The 27,089-nt window shown below is 43.3% G+C and overlaps 1 protein-coding gene and 1 long non-coding RNA gene across 2 annotated transcripts in view; one reads left to right on the top strand and one right to left on the bottom strand.

Moving 5' to 3' along the window:
* LOC147010490 (KH homology domain-containing protein 4-like) overlaps positions 1 to 27,089 on the bottom strand; it is a 105,975-nt gene that overhangs the window by 47,841 nt on the left and 31,045 nt on the right. Inside the window, exon 2 of the mRNA XM_085860246.1 lies at positions 19,704 to 19,804. Coding sequence (XP_085716372.1) covers positions 19,704 to 19,804 — 101 coding nt within the window. The remainder of the gene's footprint in view (positions 1 to 19,703; positions 19,805 to 27,089) is intronic.
* On the top strand, positions 21,123 to 23,455 carry LOC147010491 (uncharacterized). Its single transcript, XR_015052481.1, has 4 exons — positions 21,123 to 22,391; positions 22,487 to 22,646; positions 22,892 to 23,005; positions 23,063 to 23,455. It is a non-coding gene; the product is annotated as an uncharacterized LOC147010491 (long non-coding RNA).

Genomic DNA, 27,089 nt, shown 5'->3' with positions numbered 1-27,089 from the left:
TCAGTTTCACGTTCTAACAAGAGAGTAAGAACTCTGGGTACAAATCACATCTTCACATTTCTGACATAATTATTCTCCTTACTTCCACTACCGAAGTTGAAGGAGGTTATGTTTTCACCCCTCTCTGTCTGTTTGTGTGCAGGTATCTCAAAAAGTTGTGGACGGATTCGGATAAAACTTGGTGGACATGTTGAGTGTGTGACAAGGACGAATTGATTCAATTTTGGTGAAGATCCAGATCCAGATCTGAAACCCCCATGAACACAAAGCGAATTATTTAATTTTAAAGTGATTGAGCCAAAATGACATATCGCATGATATCTCAAAAATGTATTGATTGGGCCCAATATGTTCTCGTGGATCAGGTATTACGTGACGGAGGTATGCGCTCCACCGAGTGTCCATCTAGTTCAATGTATGTTATCAGCGATAGCCAAACACGCAACGTGGTAGACAAGCACGATCCTTATTCTTCATACATGGGTTAGCTTCTTGTAAAATGACGACAATGAAATGGCACAATTAATGTGTGTGCGTGCGTGCGTGCATGTAGGGTACCCGAAGGCCGTTCATAGGAAATGTAATGTGAACCACCTGGTTCATTTGTTTTTTGTGCAGAAGCCGCTGCCCAGCCAGCAACCACACTCTCAGAAAACAAGTGGTGACGAGGAACCTCCAAGAATAACAGACTACTTGCTATGCAGAGTCCAGGCAGGAATTTGTAATTACCCCATGTACACAAATCGAAGAGTGAGGTAAAGCAATTGGTTCACTTATGTTGGTGTGTCTATCTACAGATGCCAGTTTTTGATGGAGAAACAAATTATTTTCAATTGATTGTTATATTTTGAACACAAACTGGAACGTGAATGAGCAAACATACCTGTAATTTAACAGAACTTTGACTTTGTCTTCGTCCCTATCGCACATGCTTAAGACAAGAAAGATGTTTAAGATAATGAAAGGTATCGACAAGGTAGGAGACTTTTACTCAGAGAGTAGTTCATGCATGGAATGGTCTCCCTGGAAAGGTAGTGGCAGAAGAATCCGTAGATAAGTTTAAATTAGAATTAGATAGGTATCTGGAAGTTATGGAGACAGAGGGGTATGGGGATGTTGATTAGACTTTTCGGTAGTTTTAGCATTGATGGGTGATTGTGTACAGAGTGCTGTTGGTGGGAGTCTTGTCAAGGGGGGTTGTGTGGTTGATGTGTGTTTATACTCAAGACCATCTTTGCCCTTGCCGCTTCCCCTATGAAAAAATAAAAACTACAGAAAAAAACAACCATGAAAAATAAAATAAAATAATAATAATAAAAAAAATTATTTATTTTGTTAATCGCATTTTCTTGAGCCTGGTGTGGATTCATGGTTAAGGCGGTGGCTTTGGATCCTCGGGGGGGGGGGAGGGGGGGTCCTGAGTTCAATCCCCGCTGGCCGCTGAGTTAGCATTAGGGGGGTTGACTCAGCCTGTCATCCTTCCAAAGGTCGGCGAAATGAGCACCAGTATACTGGTAATTATCCCTGCAGGGTCAAAGGCGACTAAAGGGTTGGCATCAGGAAGGGTATCCGGCCGTAAAAACATTGCCACAAGAAAGGGTACCATGATTGGTGCCTGCAAAAAGCTGACTCCTGCTCAGGGATAAAGGCTTTCAAATGGTGTGATGATGATGTTGAATGCATTTTCTATTTTTTGGACTGGTGTTGATAAATTGGTGTGGTTTTGGTGTTGATAAATTGGTGTAGTTTAAGGTGTTGATAAATTGGTGTGGTTTTGGTGTTGATAAATTGGTGTAGTTTTGGTGTTGATAAATTGGTGTGGTTTTGGTGTTGATAAATTGGTGTGGTTTTGGTGTTGATAAATTGGTGTGGTTTTGGTGTTGATAAATTGGTGTGGTTTTGGTGTTGATAAATTAGTGTGGTTTTGGTGTTGATAAATTGGTGTGGTTTTGGTGTTGATAAATTGGTGTGGTTTTGGTGTTGATAAATTGGTGTGGTTTTGGTGTTGATAAATTGGTGTGGTTTTGGTGTTGATAAATTGGTGCGGTTTTGGTGTTGATAAATTGGTGTGGTTTCGGTGTTGATAAATTGGTGTGGTTTTGGTGTTGATAAATTGGTGTGGTTTTGGTGTTGATAAATTGGTGTGGTTTTGGTGTCGATAACTTGGTGTGGTCTTGGTGTTGATAAATTGGTGTGGTTTTGGTGTTGATAAATTGGTGTGGTTTTGGTGTTGATAACTTGGTGTGGTTTTGGTGTTGATAAATTGGTGTGGTTTTGGTGTTGATAAATTGGTGTGGTTTTGGTGTTGATAAATTGGTGTGGTTTTGGTGTTGATAAATTGGTGTGGTTTTGGTGTTGATAAATTGGTGTGGTTTTGGTGTTGATAAATTGGTGTGGTTTTGGTGTTGATAAATTGGTGTGGTTTTGGTGTTGATAAATTGGTGTGGTTTTGGTGTTGATAAATTGGTGTGGTTTTGGTGTTGATAAATTGGTGTGGTTTTGGTGTTGATAAATTGGTGTGGTCTTGGTGTTGATAAATTGGTGGGGTGTTGATAAATTGGTGCGTTGCTGGTGTTGATAAATTGGTGTGGTTTTGCTGTTGATAAAATGGTATGGTTTTGCTGTTGATAAAATGGTGTGGTGTTGGTGTTGATAAATCGGGGTGGTGTTGATAAATTGGTGTGGTGTTGATGTGGTGCAGGCATGATTGGCCGAATGGCCTCCTCTTGCGTCTAATTTCACTTCCGGTTCTGGGTTTGGAGCGTCGGCAGGTCTCCTTCAGGACTCTCTGCTGACGATCTCAAAGTTAAGTTTCTGGTCGTTCGCTGTCCCGTTTTAACTGTTTATTTCCTCACCTACATGTTACTGTGTGTTCCTAGTTTGGTTTTGTTTCAAAAATCGTGCTATTTTGTGAGTTTTCGTCGACCTTGTCTTACCGGGTGCTTGAGGCCTACCCATCCTTCCCCTTGGTGTTCGATAGTGTTTATTTGTATTTTCTCCCCATTACCTTCAATTTCTATCTTCCCCACTTTCCCAACATCCCCCATCCCTCACAACTAAACACTCGATTTCTTGTCTAAAATCAGTTTCTGACATAATTATTCCCCCCCCCCAAAAAACTACCTTTCTTCACCCCCCCCAAAAAACTACCTTTCTCCTTGCACACTCACGAGTCTTGATCCTTCTTCCTGCCGGCACACCATCTGTATTCTACTGAGCTGACCCTCTCGCACCATTACTTTCACGATTTCTTCCGATCTACAACCTTCCATTCCCGAATCTTACCTGTTCTTCAAAAATACATCAAAAAGTAATAATCTTCTTTGTATCCTTTCAATCTCTACACCTCCTGAAACTACGTGTCTCTCTCTACTCTTCCGAGTACTTTTCAGACTCAGCAGTTTCACACTGTTTACGATTCCAAATTCACCACACACTTCCACGATTTTACTTCAACCTTCCCTTTTCCAAATGGTACGCAATCCTTATTTAAAATAAATAATTTCACTTTTGACTATACACCTCCCATAGCCAAGTGCTTCTCCCGTAACCACGTGATCTGTTTATACCCCCTGCGTTTACCGATCCAATTTCACCATTCACCTCACGATTTTTTTCTACAACACTTCCATGACCTCATCTCATGAAAACTCTCTCAAACAATAATAATAATAAAAACGAGTAATTCGACTGCGCGCAGGCGACGAGTATGCCTCCGCTCTCCCGCACAAACACTTGAGTATTGATATATTTGACCTTTATCATATCTGGCCCAAAATCTAATCAGTTAATTGCCCTGTGTAACTTTACCTTTGTACCAAGTTTGATGAAATTATGTCCAATATTTGAGTTAGGGCGTAAACAGTAAAATTTCAGTTTTACCTTGACCTTTGACCCTTGGCCTTTATCACATCTGGCCCAAAATCTAATCACTTAATTGCCCTGTCTTGCTTTACCTTTTTACCAAGTTTGATGAAATTCTACAATTTGCTTTTGAGTTATCGCGTAAACGAAAATCCAGACGGACGAACGGACAGACAACCTGGAAACATAATAAAAACGATCTCTTATAATGCTTCATCTTCCTCTTTCACACGTGTGGTACTCTTTACTGTATCATAATGCACAACTATTCTACTGTTTAAACAGACTGCTCTCAATTCGACCTTTCCTTCATACCTTGCCAAAAAAAAATCCAACTGTTACAGCATTTCTTCTCTCCATTCTCTGAATTCGCCTTTATTGCATCAATCAAGAAATGTGTTAAATTGCATCTCTGACCTTAAACTTTTTAAAACCCCAGCTTGCAATGAACATTTGTTTTCCATCAACCATTCTTTTTTCCATTTTCAGTGTCAACTCAAACCTCTCACTCTCAAAGCAACCAACACACTCTTCTCCCTCCAAGCCTCCCTCTCACCTCTCTCAAAAACTCCCCTCTCACCTCACCCCACTCGCCCTTCTCCCACCATTCACCCCCTCACTCACCCTTCTCAAAGTTGCCCCCCCCTCTCATCCACAAAGCTTCCTCCTTCCACTGCCCTCTCACCTCCTCTTCACTCCACCTCCTCAAATCCTCAACTGCCTTCTGCCCCCCTCTCCCCTAGCACCACAGAGACTTTTCTCCTCATCCTGCCCCCTCCCCTAGCTATTCTGCAATCCCCCACACTCTTTCAACAACCCTACTTACCTCCCCCCCCCTCATCCCTTGTCCTATCCTCCCCTTCCAACCCCTGCACCCAAAGCCTCCTCCCCTCCCTCTTCATTAACAGTGTGGAACTCAAATATCTGGGGCCTTTGCTCAAACCTTTCAGATCTTTCCATACAGGTTGCCACTGACAAACCAGACATAATCTGCCGAACAGAAACTTTCCTCCCCCAAGACGTATCTCACTCCCAAGTATCTCTCCCTGGTTAATCCCTCCTCCGGTATGACAGACCTTATCCTCGTCCTGTTGGAGGAGTTGCTCTCTTCATCAAAGACTATTCCTCACTCTCCATGCACTGCCCTCACTCCCCCAAACCCCCAGGAATACCTCTGGCTACGGCTTCCCCTCCACTCCCACCTCATGTTTATACGTGTACTGTACCGTCCAGCAAACAGTGATGACTCCATCTACACCTCACCATCCGAAAACATGGACCAACTTCTATCTTCTCATCCAAACTCACTCTTCCTCATATGCGGCGACTTCAATTGTCATCACGCCAGTTGGCTAGGTGTGGGTACCTCTCTCACCTGTCATGGCACCTCAGCAAAAGCTTTCTGCGACTCATTAGGACTGACTCAATCGGTCAACTTCCCGACCCAGATCTCAACCAATGGTACTCCGTCTCTTCTGGATCTGATTTTTACAAATTTCACTGAAAATATCTGCAGCTCTTCCTCCGCGCCAATCGGTTCTTCTGACCACGTCCTTGTCAAAGTGGACATCTCTCTGGCTATTATCAGAGAACCATCTCACCGCCGTCGAGTCTGGCATTTCACTCAAACAGACTGGCAGGGTCTCCAAGCAGCCATCAAACTTATAGACTGGTCTCCTATCGCTATTTTCTCCAACATCAACTCATACTAGGAATTCTTTCAAAGAAACTTCCTATCTCTCTCTCTTCCTCATACACAGATTTATCCCCTCTCGTCTTCAGTTGTCCTTCCCTTCCTCCCACCCTTGGTTCACTGAAGCTTGTGGTGAGGCAAAGTTGTCTGGAAACAACTTGCCTTTGCCTCATGGAAAGCAAACCCAACTGACGGTAATCTCAGTTCCTTCCATAAAGCTTGGAACAAGTGTGTATCTACCCTCAGGAGAGCCAGAAAACAACATCTTTCTAAGCTCAAGTCTGTACTTTCAAACCTCTCTCCCTCCTCAAAATCCTGGTGGCGTCTAATCAAATCTGTTTCTGGTGTATGTTCCCCCTAAATCCCCTCCCTTGCCTCAAATGGCCGCACTGCTGATAACGCACGTGAAAAGGCTGAATGCCTAAACTCGGTGTTTGCATCTAAATCTTGTGTCCCAAACCCATCGCTTTCTGTACCCACCTTACCCAGTCGCACCCAACTGTTCCTGGACTATGTGTCCTTTTCTCCTGACAAGGTGGAGAGCTTGCTGTCAAACCTGAACTCAAATTCTGCAACCAGTCCAGACGGCATCAGCCCACGTGTCCGAAAAATCTGCTCTGCTGCTCTTGCTCACCCTCTCTCTCTCTTCTATTCACCCTCTCATTTGCTGAAGATCATCTGCCATCTGCTTGGAAATCAGCTAACATGACTGCTGTGCATAAAAAGGTGCAAAAACAGATCCTTGCAATGACAGACCAATCAGCCGTATGCCAATCATCAGCAAGGTTATGGAATCCATCATTGCTTCAGACATTAAATCCTTCCTCTTCTCCAATAGCTTGATTTCCGGTAATCAATTTGGTTTCAGACCAGGTCACTCTACCCTAGATATGCTGCTTCTGCTCTCTCAACAATGGATGGAGGTCCTCAATGCCGGATATGAAATCAGAGCCATATCCCTAGACATATCGCGTGCTTTTGACACGGTCTGGCACCCTGCCCTGCTCACCAAACTCTCTTCTGGAGGTATCCAAGGCCATCTCCACTCATGGCTTGCAGACTTCCTCTCCTGTCACAGTCAACGTGCAGCCCTAAATGGAGTTATTTTATCCCCTCTTCCTGTACAGGCTGGAGTTCATCAAGGTAGCGTTCTGGGCCCTGTTCTTTTTCTGGTTTTCATCAATGATCTCTCTGACTCTGGAAAATCCTCTTTATCTCTTTGCTGATTACTCCACCCTCTGGCGTACCATCCGTCATCCCTCAGACCGGCATGCAGCAGCTTCTTTGCTCACTGCAGATCTGGGTAAAATCACAAACTGGTCCAACACGTGGAACATGTCTTTCAATCCGGACAAATCTCATACTCTCACTGCGTCTCTCTGAAAGGACAGGTGAGAACCCCCCCCCCCCCAATCCACTTTCTCTACAATCCTCTGGAAGAAGCCCTTTCTTCCAAGCTTCTGGGTGTCACTATCTGCCAGGACCTTTCCTGGGAAAGCCACATTTCAAACCTGGCCTCTAAAGCCAGTCCCTGACTGGGAATCCTCCGTCGTGCAAAGTCCTTCCTCGGCCCACCTGAGCTCATGACCACTTACAAAGCTTTGGTCCGCAGCCTGATGGAGTACTGCTCTCCCCACTGAGCTGGTGCTCCTGCCTCCCACCTTTCTCGGCTTCACACTGTGGAAACCAAGGCATTTCGGATTATTGGCATCTCCCGCAACAAGGCTGAGTCTTTGGACCTCTCACTCTCTCATCGCAGGTCAGTGGTCTTTCTGTCTTCTACCGTCTCCTCTCCAGTCTCGCCCACCCCTGCTGTGTCTGCAATTTGTCTCCAACATATTTCCGCAGGGCGCTCAAGGTCCGCCAACAACCCCCTTCTGGTAAAACTACCAAAATCACGAATCACTGCACACCTTCACTCTTTCATTCCTCTTTTTCCCGCCTTTGGAATAAATTCACTCACTCTATTCAATCCCATTCTTCCCTCCAAGCCTTCAAAACAGCTGTTCACCACCACCTCTTATCATCCCCCATCCAAATCGTCGATCTTTTCTACCCCCGATAATTTACCCAAGCCCACCTCCTTCAAATTCCCTGCTTCACTTCCTGAGAGTCCCTGTAATGTCCATCTTGTATTCCCCATGTTCCCTGCCCCGTCCCTCTCCCTCCAACAGATCTCCTAATGTCTCTGTTCCCCCACTGTTTTTCCTTCCCACTCCCTCCCCTCGTGTCATGCCCCCCTTGCTGTGCATTGTGCGTTAGCTCTCATACGAGCCTCGACAAGGTATACAAAAAATATTTTTAAAATTCCCTTGTGCATAACTCCGAAATGGCATCGAGTGACTTATCGCAAGGAAGTGCTGTAATCGTGAAGAAAGACGTTCAATTGCTTTGACTTTTTAGAGATATATATTTTTGCAAATGAGATAAAGCGATGATTGAACATAGTCGTCAAAACTCCACCAACAATAATTTTGTACTTTCGCAATTTACATTTCATTTTTGTTTCATAACATATATTCGAGCACATCTTGGCGATGTAAGAACATCCAATCAAATTCTGACGATTTAATGGATATGAATACACACAACAAAACGTACAAAAGTACACTTCCCACAATATGTGCAATCACAATGAGGCCTACAACCACACAATGGGGCCTACAGCAGGCCGGCAGGCCACTTGACCCGCGCCTGAGTGTCCTGTATTCTTTTCCGTCAGACCTCGTCACACTGACCTCGAGGGAAAAGGGACAGAAGACATCTCTGGTACCACGGGCCAAGACAACGGTCCTTTGTACTCAACAAATTCAATAAATAAATAAAATATAAGGGCATCATCATCATCATCATTCATCGCAGTTTTGTTTCACATTAAATGTTACCACATGTGCTCACTCTCACCAACTGGTGCTTGGCTAGCGAGGTGAGTGTGCCAAACACCATCGAACACAAATTGAGTGAGGTATTCAAGGTAGTTTACAGTGGTTACTCACTGCAGCACATTCACCACACATCATGTAATATATAAACAAGTAGAAGGGCACTCGGTATAGTGCACACCTCCGCCACGCAATGCCTCATCCACGAGAACATATCAGGCACAATAAATATCTCAACACAAATTTAAAAAAATTCTCGTATCCGGATCTGGATTCGGATAGTCACCAAAAATGAATCAGCTTGTTATCACCCACCAAGCTTTGTCATAATCCGTCCACAACTTTTAGAGATATCATGATATATATCAGTTTATCCCTTTCTCTCAATGGTGAAGAACCACTTAAAAATTCCAGTAGCCGAAACCGGATCTTCATTAAAAAATCTCATCAATTCGTCCTTGTCACACACCCAATCTGTCCAACAAATTTCATCCGAATCCGTCCACAACTTTAAGGAGATATCCTGCACACAGACAGACAAACAACCAAACAAGAAGACGACGTCGTGCAGAACACGATACTTGCACAATCCACCACCCCCTCTTCAAAGGTTGCCATGGATACATCAAATTGTCCATTTCATGAAGATTAAAATTGACAATCTTAAATCAAGGCTCAGGTCAATCAGATGAAAACTGATGCTTTTAGAAGGTTGACCTTTTGATCTGAAACATAGATGGTTTCCAAATTCAGTGACGCAATGTAGAAAACCTGTTCAAATTTCAAGTCAATCGGTGACAAAAAAAAAAAAAAAAAAAAAAAAAAAAAAAAATGACGATTTTAGAAATTCGACTTCAAAATGACCTTTGACCTCAAAATCAAAAAGCTTCTCAGGTGAGACGGACGATACCTCGACAACTCGGTGAAGTTTCGTGAAGATGGGTTTTTAAATCGTGACCTGCAGGCGATTGACAAACATTAAACTTGAATATCAACAGAATAACAAAATCGACTATTACCAATATACATGAAAATCTTCCATTTTGCAACGAACAAACGGAAGGGACAGAGAAGGGTGAAAACATCATCTCCTTCACCTTGTGTGGCCGAGGTATTAAATAAAGGAGGTAATCTCCTTCCGCCATAAAGTTCGTCGAAAAGTGTTTTTTGTTTTTTTTTTCCTCAGATTTCTGAAGAGACGTCACTCACGAGTCCGTCTCACGGAGCAAAGATGGCGGCGCTTGTTGTCAGCCGGAAGTGACGTAGTTCCACGTTCCACATTGAGGGTTTTCCCTTCCAAGACCCCGAACAAAACATTAACGTGGCCGTCCTCCTCACTGCCTTTTCGTTCACAATACTTCAGTCACCGTGATTGGCCAATAATATTAAAGCGACTTTTACACACAATTATTATTCGTTCACCGTCATTATTGCATCCGAACCATCGCGGGGAAAAAAAAAAAAAAACTTACGTCGCGGCCTTTGCCACAGGGAGCATGGCGGAATCCCGGAGAAACTTGCCGATATCCTGCGTTCTCCTCACCCAGCAGAGATCACAATAGCGCCGTTACTTTATGCTACACCAAATCGCAATGTAAAGACCGCAATGCAAACGATAACCTCGTCATAACGACCGCGCGCCCTTCACACAAAAACAGAGCGTCAAGACGACGACGACGACATTCAGCGTCATGACGTCATGACGTACAATGATACCATCACGTAACCGCTTTCCGCTTTTCCGACGGCGCTTTCAAACCCAGAAAGCTTTTGCGAAACAAGAACTCCGAAGCTGAACACGAGATCTGCGATAAGAATTCCGCAGGGAAGCAATCACTCACAAGCGGCCGTTTGGCCCGTCATGCCTTCGTCGTATCCGTATTTCACTTTAATCGCTATTCGGGATGGAAAAGTAAATAAATCGAGAGGTTAACGAGTTGTTGGTCTCTGGCTTACAGCGGGTTCGTATCGAAAAAAAAATGGAGCTCAAGAAGCTGCGATTGCAGGTTCAAGTCCAGCACAGTGTTCAGTTGTTTGTGGATTGATCGTCTCACGTCTTTGTATAACTTGTGTGAAAGTATTCTGATGGCCTCTTGTCATTCAGGTGATCAAACATAAATCTCCACCAAAACTAGGGAGCACGACAAACACCTTCACCCCACCGCTGCCTTGAGAAACAAGGACGTGGGCGGGGTCTACGAGCGGCAAATTTGATTGGATGAGACGATGTAACATCAACACGCCATCATATTTGGTTCAAGTACTACCAAATGGAAGGGCTGTGATTTGTCTTCTCCAGTGTAAAAGTATCAGAAAGTGCGCTCGTACCAGGGGCGGACTGAGCAGTCGGGGTATTCAGGTACAGACCAAGGGTCCGGGCCATCAAAGGACCTGGACCCATGCTGACAAAACCAATAAATAACACGTGAAATCCTTCAATACAGAGCGTGTGGTGAATCAAATGAGTACACTAATGTTAAAATATGCAATTTATGCTTTTTCAGTTGAAAAACAATTAAAAAGCGTACTTAATATTTGAAATGTAAAAATCTTGTTATTATTATTATTATTATTATTATTATTGTGATAAGCACATATATATATATATATATATATATATATATATATATATATATATATATATATATATATATATATATATATATATATATAACAGAAGGAATGAAATCGTTCGATACAGCGTGGCAGGAGGCCCCAAAAGAATGATGAAACCAGGACGGCCGTTCACAGTGAGATCACATTCCCACGGAAATCAAATCTTCACAAATATCGATGAAGACTCCGCAGATGAAGAAAATGTCGAAAGCTTTTCACTGAAGCTTTTTAACGTTGATCAAAAAAAGAAAATCGGACAAATTAAAATAAGGAGAAAAATATTTGTGGTGAATGGAAGGTCGTGACGTGTGATCACATGATGCCCGGCTCGAGCACAGAAGAGATAAAGCTGAGGTTCGGCTCGGCCGCGGGGTTTGTCCCTGGGGCATTGCCGTTGTATGTCGCCGGCTCACTTGGTGCTCGTTGAATGGTGAGAACACTGATTGATATATAATACTGATTTATTTTGCGGTGATTAGTTGCGCGTGTGTACCTTACTGCTTATGTACTCCTAGCTGAACCTGTATTCCCCGGTGTGCCCGTAGAAGCGGCTTCCATCAAATGGAATAAAGCCTAAACTCTGAAGGTTCTTCTCTCGCTCTCATTTCAATTTATTCCATTTGGTTTTCTCGGCTCTCTCAACCAACAATGGACAAGATCTACAAACCCGAGAGGTTCGAAGCAGACCCAAACGCGACTGACGCAGAAATGAAATGGTCGCATTGGTTCTGTTCCTTCTCACACTATCTGACCATCATCGAGGAGGGAGCTGACAAATTTGCCGCCCTCGTGAATCATGTCTCGCCCAGCGTGTACAGGCTCTTCTCGGAGTGCGACACTTACGAAGCAGCGATCGACGTGCTGCAGGCGCTCTACGTGAAGCCCAAGAACGAGGTATACATACGACATCTTCTCAACACACACAGGCAAGCTGCCGGGGAGACAATCGATCAGTTCCTGCAAGCTCTGAATCAGCTGGGAAAAGACTGCAGCTTCCGGGCCGTAAGCGCCGAGGAACACCGAAAGGAAGCGACCCGGGAGGCATTCATCCAAGGACTCAGATCAGCCCACATACGGCAACGCTTACTAGAGAAAGCGCAACCCACTCTTGACAAGGTAGTCGATCAGGCTCGAGCGATGGATACGGCACAGCAGCAATCTGAGTCATTTGGGACACCGATGCTGCTAATGAACGCTGCTACGGTGGGAACTCAAGGAACCCCACTGGCACAGACACAGCCAGACATAGGGGATGGAGAAACACCCGAGGAGCCGGATACCCAGGCCACGTCAAACTCCTCAGCAACTGCTCCGGTTGGTAAATGCTTCTTTTGTGGGTACAAAAGGCACCCCCGTCAAAAATTCCCCACCAGAGATGCCACATGCATGAATTGCGACAAGAAAGGGCATTATGCCAGGGTATGTAAATCTACTCTAAGGAGAAATAAACCCACTTCTGCGGCTCTCTACTCGCAAAATAAATTAACTGCAGCCTCCCCGGGGAATCTATCCAAGGCTATCATCAACGTACGAATTAACGGGCATATGGCTGAGGCACTGATTGATACCGGTAGCTCTGAAAGTTTCGTCAACAGCTCGCTAGTGAAGGGCAGGAAATGGGTAATCCACCCGACTGACAATACGGTATGCATGGCCGCCACCTCACTACAATCCCGCGTACGAGGGTACTGCAAAGTCGAATTGGACGTAAAAGGGTACACGCATCGGGATGTAAGGGTACTGGTGCTTCGTGATTTGTGCGCAGACGTAATTCTGGGTCATAATGTCCTCAAGCAGCACACAAGCGTCGAAATACCCTTTGGAGGAAGCAAACCTCGTCTAATTTTAAATGCGTTGACCACCGCAGAGGTAACGTCCCCCCAGCTGTTCGCTAACTTGTCGCCGGTCTGCAAACCGATAGCGATCAAATCGCGGCGATATACCACTGCTGACATGAATTTCATCACTTCAGAAACCAAGCGATTACTGGAAGAAGGAATTATAGAACCGAGCGATTCGCCATGGCGCGCACAGGTGTTAGTAACCAGCAGTCAGAACCATAAGAAACGAATGGTTGTCGATTATTCCCAAACGGTCAATCGCTTTACCCAACTCGATGCCTACCCCCTGCCGCGCATAGACGAGATGGTCGAACGCGTGGCCAATTATAAAATATTCAGCACCATCGACTTGCGAAGCGCCTATCACCAAATTCCCATCCGAGAGGAAGACAAACCTTACACCGCATTCCAGGCAGGGAGGCGCCTCTTCCAGTTCAGGAGGATTCCATTCAGTGTCACGAATGGAGTAGCTTGCTTCCAACGAGTTATGGACGACATCATCTCAGATGAAAACCTCAAAGACACTTTTGTTTACGTGGACAATGTCACAGTGTGCGGTAGGGATCAGGGGGAACATGATATGAATCTGGACAGATTCTTGAGCATTGCTAGAAAATATAATCTGACTCTCAACTACGAGAAATGCGTATTCTCGGCGAGGTCAATTGACCTTCTCGGCTACACGATAGCCGACGGCACAATTAAGCCTGATCCTGAACGATTGCGCCCACTTCGTGAGCTACCACCACCTCAGGACTTGCAGACAATGCGCCGGGTGATCGGCATGTTTGCTTACTATGCGAGATGGATTTCGCAATACTCCGAGAAAATACATCCCCTAGTGCATTGCAAAAACTTTCCACCAGATGCCGCTGTTGTGACAGCTTTCCAAAACCTCAAAGACGATATCAGTAATTCCGTGGTTTTATCGATCGATAGCTCGGTGCCCTTTGTGGTGGAGACCGATGCTTCAGATCACGCGATAGCTGCTACGCTTAATCAGTCTGGGCGACCCGTCGCGTTCTTCTCGAGAACTCTCTCTAGAAGCGAGCAGAGACACTCAGCGATAGAGAAGGAAGCGTACGCCATCGTCGAAGCGCTGCGGAAATGGAGACATTATTTGCTGGGAAACCACTTCACGCTCGTTACGGACCAACGATCCGTGGCATTCATGTTTGATGGGAAAAATAACGGGAAAATTAAGAATGAAAAAATTATGAGATGGCGGATAGACCGAGCCTGCTACAGTTACGACATTGTTTACCGGCCCGGGAGGGAAAACCCTGCTGCAGACACCTTCTTGCGGGTCTACTGCTCGGCGGCAATCAGTCGGGCTTTGCAAGACCTCCATGTGTCTCTTTGCCACCCAGGGGTAACCAGAATGGCACATTTCGTACGCAGACAGAACCTGCCCTGTTCTATTGAAGATATTAAACAAATGAATGCTTCATGCCGTTTGTGCTGAACTAAAACCCAGATTCTATGGTGCGGCTCCTGGCAGGTTGATCAAGGCCACTTCTCCCTTCGAGAGACTAAACATCGACTTCAAAGGGCCCCTGCCGACCGAGACAGACAACAGATACATATTCACTGTTGTTGATGAGTATTCAAGGTTCCCTTTCGCGTTTCCATGCTCGGATATGACCTCGGGCACTGTCGTGAAATGTCTCTCTGACCTCTTCGCTATGTTTGGGAAACCTTCGTACATACATTCAGACAGAGGGCCGTGTTTCATGTCGGCCGGGCTAAAACAATTCCTATTAGAGCACGGCATAGCAACTAGTCAAACGACGGGTTACAACCCACAGGGTAATGGTCAGGTGGAACGGTATAATGGAGTTATTTGGAAAGCCGTAACTCTGGCGTTGAAATCAAGAGGACTGGGCCCCAAGCGGTGGGAGGTTACCCTTCTCGACGCTCTGAATTCCATACGCTCTTTGCTCTGCACGTCCACCAATGCGACTCCTCACGACCGAATGTTTACTCACCAACGACGTTATGTTGACGGCCAATCGGTGCCCGACTGGCTAACCCATCCCGGAACAGTGTTCATGAAACGCCCGGTACGACAAAGCAAGTATGAACCCATGGTGGAGGGGGTCGAGCTCATCGATACTAATCCAGAATACGCTCATGTCAGGCTCCCGGATGGCAGGGAGACCACTGTGTCGGTTCGTCATTTGGCTCCCTCAGGTACTCCCCCCGCCGGTACACCACCATCTGGCACACCTCCCTCTGACATCCCCTCCCCAGGTGTTTCTCCCCCAGGGACTCCACCTGAGAAGGGTGACGGCGGAGCTTCCGCGTTCCACCCGGGGGCGATCGGGGAGTCATCTCCGGCACGAGTCGAGGCTCACCAAAAGGATTGGAAGCCTCCCTCAAGTGAAACCGCCATCTACTCCCGGAGAGGCCGGCGAATAATACCCCCTCGCCGACTCAATCTGTAAAGGGGATTATCGGCATCCTCGATGCTCATGCTCTATATGCTCATCACATAATATATCGATGCTCATTACCATGCTCCTACAACTCACAATAATCCTCACTGCTTGGCATGTATGCTTCTGTAGTTTAGATAGTTCGCGTTGCTTGAAATGTATACTCCTGTAGCGCTGAAGTAATCCTGCTGCGTTAGCTGGGCCTCTAGTTGCATTTTAAAGACGGGGAGAATGTGGTGAATGGAAGGTCGTGACGCGTGATCACATGTCGCGCGGCTCGAGCACAGAAGAGATAAAGCTGAGGTTCGGCTCGGCCGCGGGGTTTTGTCCCTGGGGCATTGCCGTTGTATGTCGCCGGCTCACTTGGTGCTCATTGAATGGTGAGAACACTGATTGATATATAATACTGATTTATTTTGCGGTGATTAGTTGCGCGTGTGTACCTTACTGCTTGTACTCCATGCTGCGTTTGTATTCCCCGGTGTGCCCGTAGAAGCGGCTCCAATCAAATGGAATAAAGCCTAAACTCTGAAGGTTCTTCTCTCGCTTTCATTTCAATATTATTATTAATGACGCAGTGAGGTGATTCTGGTTATGAAACAGACACCTGTGTGTTACAAGTGGATCCGAGGAGAATTCCTTCCGTTCCTCCACGTTTCAACCAATCAAAACGACGCATCACCTTTCCTCCTTGGTCATTACCATCTGTCAGAGGTTCTCGCCGCCTCTCCACTACTTTGACCAATCAAAGCTCGCTCTGATCCAGAGCTTGTCAGAATGCAGCACGAGGTACGTCGTCGAACGTGATTGGTCCAATGGTATCACGTGCCGCCGAGGATTGGCGATGCAGCATGAGGGACATCACGAACATGATTGGTCCAGTCGTGTTTGCTGGAATCCTCGTGCATAACACCGCCCACACAACACACGTGGTGTCCTTTGACCAATCAGGAGCAGTGCAGTTACAGTATCGTTTCCTTCAGCTCGATTGGTCTTGTCCTGCTCGTGATGTTTTTGGGGTTTTTTTCGTTCTTGTTGAATCTGAGGAGATTTTTTTTCGTTCTTGTTGTAAGTAAATTTCAACTACTAATGCATGACGAAACACTTGTTTATGGCTAATATTAAAGAGAATGATGGCATAAGAAGAACTTCGCTTTCTGCGTTCGGCGCGAAATGCCATGGTGGACGGAAATGACGTCTTTCGTTCGTTCGTACATGAGGGGAGCGTTTCTTCGTTTTTTTCCGTCAAGCAATAAATTAAATGGTTTTCACATTATATAACACATTAGTTTCACAAATTTCCATTGAAATACTCGGGTATTTCTGTCAATTGTCTCCATTTCCGTCGAGGTTACGCACTGCATCTACCGGACGGCCGTCATTGGCTGTCTTGAGGCACGTGGGGGGGGGGGGAGGGACGGGGGGACACCGGACCCACCGGAGATGTGGTAGACGACGCCGGGGACATTTCAAACTCGGTGCAATTGTATACAGCGCACATGCTGTAATAAGCTTTCCGTTTGCAGAAATAGTTGAGGAAGGCGATTTTATAACGTGTATTTGAACATAGTACATATTCATTGTTGCGGGTTGAAAGTCGACTTCGATTGATTGTGGAAAAAATGTAGTAAAGTCATTTAGTGCTGTTAAACAAACATTTTAAACTACAGTTTCAAAGTTTACAAAAAATGGTTGTTAACCATAAATGTGTGTAACAAGAAACAGGGTTTGGACCCTCCGTCAAAAAAAATGATGAACCATCTCCACACGTACGTTTTGTTACATAATCTTGTGAAAGATGCCAGAGGCATAGAAAAGGCTCCTATATATAGTACTAGCAAATATCATCCGAAACTTCGCTGATGGGGATACTATTGCATCCGGAGGGAGAAAAAGGGTGGGGGAGGAAGAGGGAAGACAGTGTGAGGTGAGAGGAAGGGAAGGTTGACATGCGATGGAGCGTTAATTACTGCCCGGATGCGTCCGGAGACAAACACCACCCGGACATGTCCAGAAACAAATACTGCCCGGACGCGTCCGGAGCCAAGCTAGCTGGAGACAAACACCGCTTGGACACATCCAGAGACAAACTCCCGTACAGACATAAACACCACCAGGACACGTCTAGAGACAAACCATGCCCAGACACATCCAGAGACAAACACCGTTCAGACATAACCACCGTCCGGATATGACCAGAGACAGAAAGAGAGCTGGGGGGGGGGGGGAGAGAGTGAGAGGAGTGGGAGGAGGGTGCCACACTGTAATGGGTGGGGGTCGAGCAAGGATGGGACAGAGATATATATATATATATATATATATATATATATATATATATATATATATATATATATATATATATATATATATATATATATATATATATATATATATATATATATATATATATATACAGTGGGGAGAACAAGTATTTGATACACTGCCGATTTTGCAGGTTTTCCCACTTACAAAGCACGTAGAGGTCTGTAATTTTTATCATAGGTACACTTCAACTGTGAAAGACGGAATCTAAAACAAAAATCCTGAAAATCACATTGTACGATTTTAAAATAATTATTTTGCATTTTATTGCATGAAATAAGTATTTGATACATCAGAAAAACAGAACTTAATATTTGGTACAGAAACCTTTGTTTGCAATTACAGAGATCAGATGTTTCCTGTAGTTCTTAACCAGGTTTGCACAGACTGCAGCAGGGATTTTGGCCCACGCCTCCATACAGATCTTCTCCAGATCCTTCAGGTTTCGGGGCTGTCGCTGGGAAACAGACTTTCAGATCCCTCCAAAGATTTTCTATTGGGTTCAGGTCTGGAGACTGGTTCGGCCACTCCAGGACCTTGAGATGCTTCTTACGGAGCCACTCCTTAGTTGCCCTGGCTGTGTGTTTCGGGTCGTTGTCATGCTGGAAGACCCAGCCACGCCCCATCTTCAATGCTCTTGTTGAGGGAAGGAGGTTGTTGGCCAAGATCTCGTGATACATGGCCCCATCCATCCTCCTCTCAATACGGTGCAGTTGTCCTGTCCCCTTTGCAGAAAAGCATCCCCAAAGAATGATGTTTCCACCTCCATGCTTCATGGTTGGGATGGTGTTCTTGGGGTTGTACTCATCCTTCTTCTTCCTCCAAACACGGCGAGTGGAGTTTAAACCAAAAAGCTCTATTTTGGTCTCATCAGACCACATGACTTTCTCCCATTCCTCCTCTGGATCATCCAGATGGTCATTGGCAAACTTCAGATGAGCCTGGACATGCGCTGGCTTGAGCAGAGGGACCTTGCGTGTGCTGCAGGATTTTAATCCATGATGGCGTAGTGTGTTACTTATGGTTTTCTTTGATACTGTGGTCCCAGCTCTCTTCAGGTCATTGACCAGGTCCTGCTGTGTAGTTCTGGGCTGATCCCTCACCTTTCTCATGATCATTGAGGCTCCACGAGGTGAGATCTTGCATGGAGCCCCAGACCGAGGGGGATTGACTGTTCTCTTGAACTTCTCCTATTTTCTAATAATTGTGCCAACAGTTGTTGCCTTCTCACCAAGCTGCTTGCCTATTGTCCTGGAGCCCATCCCAGCCTTGTGCAAGTCTACAATTTTGTCCCTGATGTCCTGAGACAGCTCTCTGGTCTTGCGCATTGTGGAGAGGTTGGAGTCTGATTGATTGAGTGTGGACAGCTGTCTTTTATGCAGATAATGAGTTCAAACAGGTGCAGTTAATACAGGTAATCAGTGGAGAATGGGAGGGCTTCTTAAAGACAAAACTAACAGGTCTGTGAGAGCCAGAATTCTGACTGGTTGGGAGGTGATCAAATACTTATTTTATGTAATTAAATGCAAATTAATTATTTAAAAATCATACAATGTGATTTTCAGGATTTCGTTTTAGATTCCGTCTTTCACAGTTGAAGTACCTATGATGAAAATTACAGACCTCTACGTGCTTTGTAAGTGTGAAAACCTGCAAAATCGGCAGTGTATCAAATACTTGTTCTCCCCACTGTATATATATATATATATATATATATATATATATATATATATATATATATATATATATATATATATATATATATATATATATATATATATATGCATTATGAACAACACACACACACACACACGCACACGCACACACACACCATGCTTGGCTGATATCAGCAACAACCCAAAAACCACAAGTAGCTTTCACCGAAAAACGATGTTGCATTTATATAGACGTTTCAGAGACATGTTCACGAGCATTAGTATTTAAAAACAGCTGCGTGTGACGGGTGGGAAAAAAATTGGCTCGGTTATTTAGAAAACATGTTAATACGACAAATGGCTCGGAAATCGGGTGTTATTTCACAACTCACTCAGGGTGACGGAGCACAAACCACTCGCTCAGGGTGATGGAGCATGAACCACTCACTCGGGGTGATGGAGCACGAACATGGCAAAGGCGTGGCAGGCAAACCTGAATGATGTGGCAGGCAAAGGCGTCCGAAGTGAGTGAACGATTCGCTCAGGACTTAGCACAGTACCGCTATCAATTGGAAGACATTCGGTAAGTGGCTTAAGCATTCCAATTAAATGGTTGACAAGGAACAGTTGGCCAGGCTGTTGCTGCATATCTTATAGGATCCCTTTAAATTTAAAGCCGGTCTTCACTGCACACACAGCAGTTAATGAAATAAAATGAATTCGTTCAAATAATGACTTAATTCACAAAAGAGTTGCAGCTCGATGCAAAACAGCCCTGGAGACATGCAACGTTCAATCGCTCAGATAATCCACCATCTTGCCTGCTCGTGTGTGCATGCATCACGTGGTACATTTGTTCGGGGTCCGTGCAAACGCTACAACTTTTTTTTACAACATCCGTTTTTTTTACCAGATTTGCTTTGAGTCCCTGTAGAGCACCTCGCGAAACCTCCGAAAATATAGACACAGATCTGGCAGATGCTATGGATACGCAGTCCCTCTGGGGGAAAGGGTGCGAGGTGCAGCAGTGAATGCATTAAATAATCTAGCTCAATGAAGCTGGTTAATTTTGGCACATTCCTAAATTTTTGTTCACTCAGTATAATTCTTCAAACAGTAGAAAGAGGTAAGTTTAATGCTTTGGAAATCTCACATTTTCTTGTGTATCTATGGAGAAGGAGGAAACATGGAGAAGCCTTGCTTGCTTAAAGTGAATAGGCATATCGGCTGAGTTATAAGACTCGTTATTTCTTTAAATTATCAGATTTCACAAGAGATTTAGACACTTATTTTGTCTGGACAATATCTGATCCTCAAAACTGAAATAATATTGCGATGATATAGTTTAAATAGTCCGTTAGAGTAGATCGTGGAACATCATTCATATAAAGCATGAAATCACTCCAAGCTCCTAATTTGAAAACTATAGTACTTACAAAAGCTATGTATACAGTGATTCTTACCTATAATGAACAGGTATTCGATCATATGAGTAAGGAAAGTGAAAGAAAAACTTTATCGTTAAGAAATCGTTACGGCCTGTTCCAAGTCAAGGCATGGTTGAGCAGGCCAAAAAACATGGCGGCTTTCGACCCCAGTGAGGTTACCCAGGAAACGCCTTCAGACCCCAGAGAGCGAGATGGTCAATGATCACCTGATGAAGGATAAAATTAAATAAGGCAGTTAAATATCTTCAAAAGGGGTTTTAATTCACCCAAACACCTAATTTTCACTCTGGTACTTCCTTGGAGTTTACTGAGTATGCATGCAAAGTTTCAGGCTGTTAAGTTTTCTGGTTTCAGAGTTATGGAGGAGAGTAGGGAAAGAATACTGGTTCTGGCTCACTTTTCCCCATGTAAATGAATGGGGGATTTTCAGCCATGAAATTTTTCTTTTTTTTTCCCTGAAAAAATAAATCCCCTTTTTAGCCCAAGGTATATTTATTTGTCTCCCCTTTTAACCTGGAGCCTGGTGTTGGCTTAGTTGTTAGGGTGGCGGCTTGGGATCCCAGGGTCCTGAGTTCAAATCCCGTTGGCTGCTGAATTAACACCAGGGGGTTGACTCAGCCTGCCATCCTTCCGAGGTCGGCGAAATGAGTGCCAGTGTACTGGTCCCGGTGTATGCCCCGGTTAGAATAGGTGTACCATATCCCTGTGTGTCGTAAGAGGCGACCAGGGTTGGTGTCAGGAAGGGCATCCGGCCATAAAACATTGCCTCAAGAAAAAGCCAAACCCCTGCACAGCAGGGAAAAATGGCTGTAAAAACGGTCGTTTTTTTTATTTCCCCTTTTAACCTAGGGGCTCTCTATTCAAATAGCCCATACAACAAGATAAAGATTTGTTAAAGGTGATTCTAAAGAAATATCTGAAACGTCTAAGCCTCGGGGCACTCTTTATCAAATAACCAATGCATATTGTTTAGCTCACTCATTGAACCTATAAACATTTGTTCATTCTCAAATTCCTTCAATAGTTTAATTTTCTTTGCACAATAATCCCCATCTAAAATATTGAAAAACAAAACATTTGAATCTTTATATTTTTTAAGATACCCCTTTTGTGCCATTACGAAATGATAAACTTGTCTTAATGATCTCATCTGGCCACCGCCCGAGTTGCAAATCATTTTTGTACATAAACCATGCCAGAAAAAAAAGTTTTGTTTCAAATGTTTTCAGTTCATGCCGTGAAAATGAGGAAGTGTTTTTTTGACACGGCCGTGCTGTGTGAATGAGGAAGTGGTTTTGGACTGTCATGCTGTGAAAAAATAGGAACTATTCTGTGAGACAAGGTCTCGTGTTTATATTTTATCTCAGAACACGAACTGAAAACATTTGAATCAAAACTTTTATGGCGTGGTTTATGTCCAAAAACGATTTGCAACTCGGGCGGTGGCCAGATGAGATCATTAAGAGAAGCTTGTCATTTCCTGTGCCCACACCCAATGATTAAGCAATTTCCTCATCGTTGCTTTATAAGCGGTTCGCCAGACAAAGTTTCTGCCAGACAGGATTTTCATTTTTACAACTGAGGCATGGACGATATTTCTTCCGATGAAGCCAACAGCCCACTACAGAGTTGGTAAGTTTGTGTATGCTTTTCTCTTTGAACGATGAAGCAAATGATTATTAATTAAATCACATAATTCTGATATATATATATTTTTTCCCTGACAGGGCATTGGAAGAAATTGAGTTCACATATCACGACGTGGTTCATGAAATTAATACTCTTATTGAAGAGATCAATGATTTTAGAAAGAGAATTGAAAGACATTTTCAATGAGTGGCATGAAGTCTTATCACGTCCTCTCATCTCGAAGGAATTAAACCAATGGTGAGACACGTGTGTGTGCCTCTCTCTCTGTCTGTCTTTCTACCTACCTCTCTCTGCTCTTATTGAAGAGGCCAATGATTTATAATGACTGGTCTCTGATCTCGAATGAATTAAACCAATGGTGAGGCACGTGTGTGTGTGTCTATGTGTGTGTGTATGTGTGTGTGTGTGCGTGTGTGTGTGTGTGTGTGTTGCTTTCCCTGTCTGTCTCTTCATCTATACCCTTGACTTATTTTTTTTTTCAGCACTATCGCACAACATCAGCTGTTGAAGCAATCTTGTACAACACATGATTTTCTGGAGGTAAATATTTCTGAATTATTATTAATATCACTCGTACAACACATGATTTTCTGGAGGTAAATATTTCTGAATTATTATTAATATCCTTTCGTACAACACATGATTTTCTGGAGGTAAATATTTCTGAATTATTATTAATATCACTCTCTCTTTAGAATGTCGCCTTATGTTGGTTGCATCATTAGTTTGGACGTGGTTTTGTCAGTACACTGGAATTCATTTTATTGACCTTGAAAGGATGACAGGCTCCTGGTGTGTTAATTCAGTGGTCAACGAGGCTTATTCATATTACCATGTAATTATCTTTATAGAACCTAATTATTATCCACTTTTTGTTTCAAAACAGAATATGGTGTCTGAGTTTCGAAATCACAAGGCATCTGAAGAAGATTGCTGGGAAAGATTGTACATTCTCGCAAATGAATATTTAATATTTTCAATATTAATAAATTATATTTGTTTTGTTTACAATTACTTGATTCTGAATTACAAGAAAAGAATAAAAGAGATGCAAAGGGGGGGGTTGGGGGGAGGGGGGAGGGGGGTAGGTGCGCTCTCAATGACCCATCACCCCCTCATCCCATCCCTCCCTCCCCATGTGTGTGTGTGGGGAAGGGTGGGGGTGGGATGAGGAGGTGGTGGGTCAAAGGTGGGGGTAGCGCACAGGGGAGGATGAGGGGGGTGGGGCTTGTGTGGGCGGGGCTTGTGTGGGTGGGGTGTGTGTGGGAGGGGCTTGTGTGGGCGGGGTGTGTGTGTGTGGGTGGGGCTTGTGTGGGTGGGGCTTGTGTGGCGGGGGTTTATGTGGGTGGAGCTTGTGTGGGAGGGGTTTATGTGTGTGGAGTTTTTGTGTGGAGCTTGTGTAGGCAGGGCTTATGTGGGAGGGGTTTATGTGGGCAGGGTTTATATGGGCAGGGGTTTATGTGGGTGGAGCTTGTGTGGGAGGGGTGAATGTGGATGAGGCTTATGTGGATAAATGGATGGGTGGAGAGATGGGGGGATGGGTGGATGAGTGGAGCTTGTGTGGATGGGTGGATAATTTTTTAATTAAATAAACACGTTGTGTGTGTGGGGAACTAATTAACTAATCACTAATTATGTGAATATGATGAATATGGGTGGAGCTTGTGTGGGGTTTGTGTGTGTGGAGCTTGTGTGGAGTTTTTGTGTGGAGGTTGTGTGGAGCTTGTGTGGGGTTTGTGTGGGGTTTGTGTGGGCGGGGCTTCGGTGGGAGGGGCGTGTGTGGGCGGAGTCAAAAGGGGCGGAGTCAAAAATTTCAATTTATTGGAGCTTGTGGGGGGTGTGTGGTGGGGTTTGTGTGGGGTTTGTGTGGGCGGGGCTTGTGTGGGCGGGGGCTTGTGTGGGTGGAGCCAAAAGGGCGGAGTCAAAAAATTTCAATTTATCTTTGTCTTTTGTAATTCCTGTGAATAAAATGAACCTAAAATCTCTTCCCTTCCAAATCATATATCTTATAAGTCCAAGGAACCGTATCTATTACCATCAACAATTTTAAAAAGCTCGTTGGTCCATCTTTCGTATAACCTTTTTCAAAATGAGATTTCCACCTATATATTCTTACGATATCACCAACTTTGAACTTAGGTTTTCTGACATTAATCTCTTTTTCATATTTTAATTTTGTAAATGTTTCTGATGGCTTCATATTTGTTGACGTGTGAATCGTGTCATTGTACTTATCCACAATATCTTGAATAAAAGATGACCATTGTTGTGAACCGAGTTGTGTGAATTTTTTATATAGTCTCTCTTTTAAGGTACGATTAAAACGTTCAACAACAACTGCCTTCCCTTCATTAAAGGTACTGTATAATGTAATACTGTTATTTTTTAGAAAATTCATAAATGTCTTGTTATAAAACTCCCTACCCTCATCAGTCCACAATTTTTTAGGTTTTCTCTTACTTTTATTAAATATCTGTTGGAAGGCTAACATAAGAGTATTACCTGTTTTGTTTTTAATGGTACAACCCACGATATCTACTCCTCAAATCAATAACGGTTAAAGCATACTTGTACCCCTTATCATTATTGAGTTCAATCAAATCAGCAGACCAGATATAATCTACTTCCTTGGAATAAACTTTCCTTCTCTGAAACTTTGTGAATATTGGTTTATGTAATTCATCAGCTAATTGCTCTTCAGTCTTAATGGCATCATTAGAGCCTATAAGTTTTTTGAATTTCCAAGTCCAAGTTTCAATTTAGCACTGATCATCTTCTTCACAATGAACCGATCAACTTTTTCTCTCAAGGTTGGATTTTGTATCAGAGACAAATTATACAACATTTCTCTATCGGCTTCATGCTTTTCTTCCAACGTTGTGGTATTCCCATAATCAATATCGTGTCTCATGCACACTTCATCAACTCTATTGATAGGCCGACTCCAGGATTTAGGATTGTCTGCCTCATCTAATCTTTTATCCAAGTTTGTGCCTGGGCCACAGAAAGAATACCCTGGAAGATGTAATTCCCTGGTATTCCAGTAGTTGTAAATTTACTTCCTGATAAAAACTTTTGGATATCTCCTCCTAGTTTGTGTTGGGAGATAAATTGATTTTTTTTTGAACCACACACCGAACATATACCTTTTTGTATAACCCTGTTATTTTTACTTTTAATATATGAAATATTTTTAGTATTAGTTTTCTTTTTACATTTGAGACAATAACTCATTTATTTATGAGAAAAATTCCTGCAGAGTGCAAAAACCTTTTTTAGTTTCCAACATGCACATTTGAATCTTGATTTTTAAAACATAAAGAATCCTTAGAAATGCCTTCACTCTCCCCATTTATTTAAGAAAAAATAAAAATGAAAAACTTGAATTAAAATACCTGTCTTCTCGATGTCAATAGTCTTGTCGAAAGTATTGTAAATAGACTTATCAATTCTTTGTTTTCCTCCTCGGTGGGTTGAGTTATTTTCTGTAATACCCCTAATCTTTTTAATCTCACTGGTTTCCATATTTTGATATTTATTTTGTCTCGCTCTTTCCTCCCTCTCCTCCTTCTCTTTTCTTCTCCCTCTCCTCCCTCTCCTTCTCTTTCTTCTCCCTCTCCTCCCTCTCTCTCTTCTCTCTCTCCTCTCTCTCTCTCTTCTCTCTTTCCTCCCTCTCTCTCTTCTCCCTCTCCTCCTTCTCTCTCTTCTCTTTTTCCTCCTTCTCTTTCTTCTCCCTCTTCTCCTTTTCCTCCTCTTCCCTCTCTTCTTCAACTCCTTCCTCATCCCTTACTATCCTTGAATCGCTTACACCCCATAGAATATTATACATATATTCATCAGGATTTCTTGTTATTCCTGTATCCAAAATAATTTTTTACAACAGGAAACCAATAAAATTTCTTTTGAATTTCTAAAAGAGCCTTACCTTTTCTTAACTTTATAATTTTTTCATTATTTAACATTCTAATTAAATCTAAAGTTGTCGGTTTATCAACATCAGCATAATGCCAATCTTTTATTGAAAATACCTCATTCTTATGTTGTAGAACATATTTATTAAAATACCGAATACCCTTTTCTTGAAGGTATGCTTGGACACAGAAATGATAATTTTCTTGAAGCCTTCTTGCTGTCATTTATGTATTAGAAATATATGTTAGAACAATATTATGGCACGAAACACCTCCCCATCTTCCCATAGTTAAATCATTTTGTATTTCCTTACTTATTATATATAATCCTGTTTTTTCTGTTTTCATGAGATAAACAAGGGCAAAACCATTATTATATTTACCCTTATTAAATTCTTTATTTGTTGTTTACTAATCGTAGCCCACAAAACTCATTCTCGATACCAAGTGGATAATATTCTTCCTTACGAGACTGATTTAATTGTTCCAGGTCTTCGAGGTTAATTTTAAATGACCAATTATACCCTAAATCATTCATATCATATCCCCATTGTTCTATTCTCATACAAACGATACGCCCTTCTTTATAAAAATTTATTTTAATTCGAACTGTGAATTCTGTATGACCTGGAGATAATATCAACACTTCTGTATCTTTGGAATACACAGCCGTTTTATTTAAGGATATATATTGTGATAAATCGCTTAATCTCACCAAGTCATTCGCGTCAGTCGGGCTTGGATAATTTTTTAATTTATAAGCATTTTT

Source organism: Eptatretus burgeri, chromosome 16, assembly GCF_056783735.1.
Source record: "Eptatretus burgeri isolate ZD-2024b chromosome 16, Ebu_testis_v1, whole genome shotgun sequence".
Taxonomy (NCBI): Eukaryota; Metazoa; Chordata; class Myxini; order Myxiniformes; family Myxinidae; genus Eptatretus; species Eptatretus burgeri.
The sequence above is the reverse complement of the archived record's forward strand: the minus strand, read 5'-3'. Positions and strand labels throughout refer to the sequence as shown.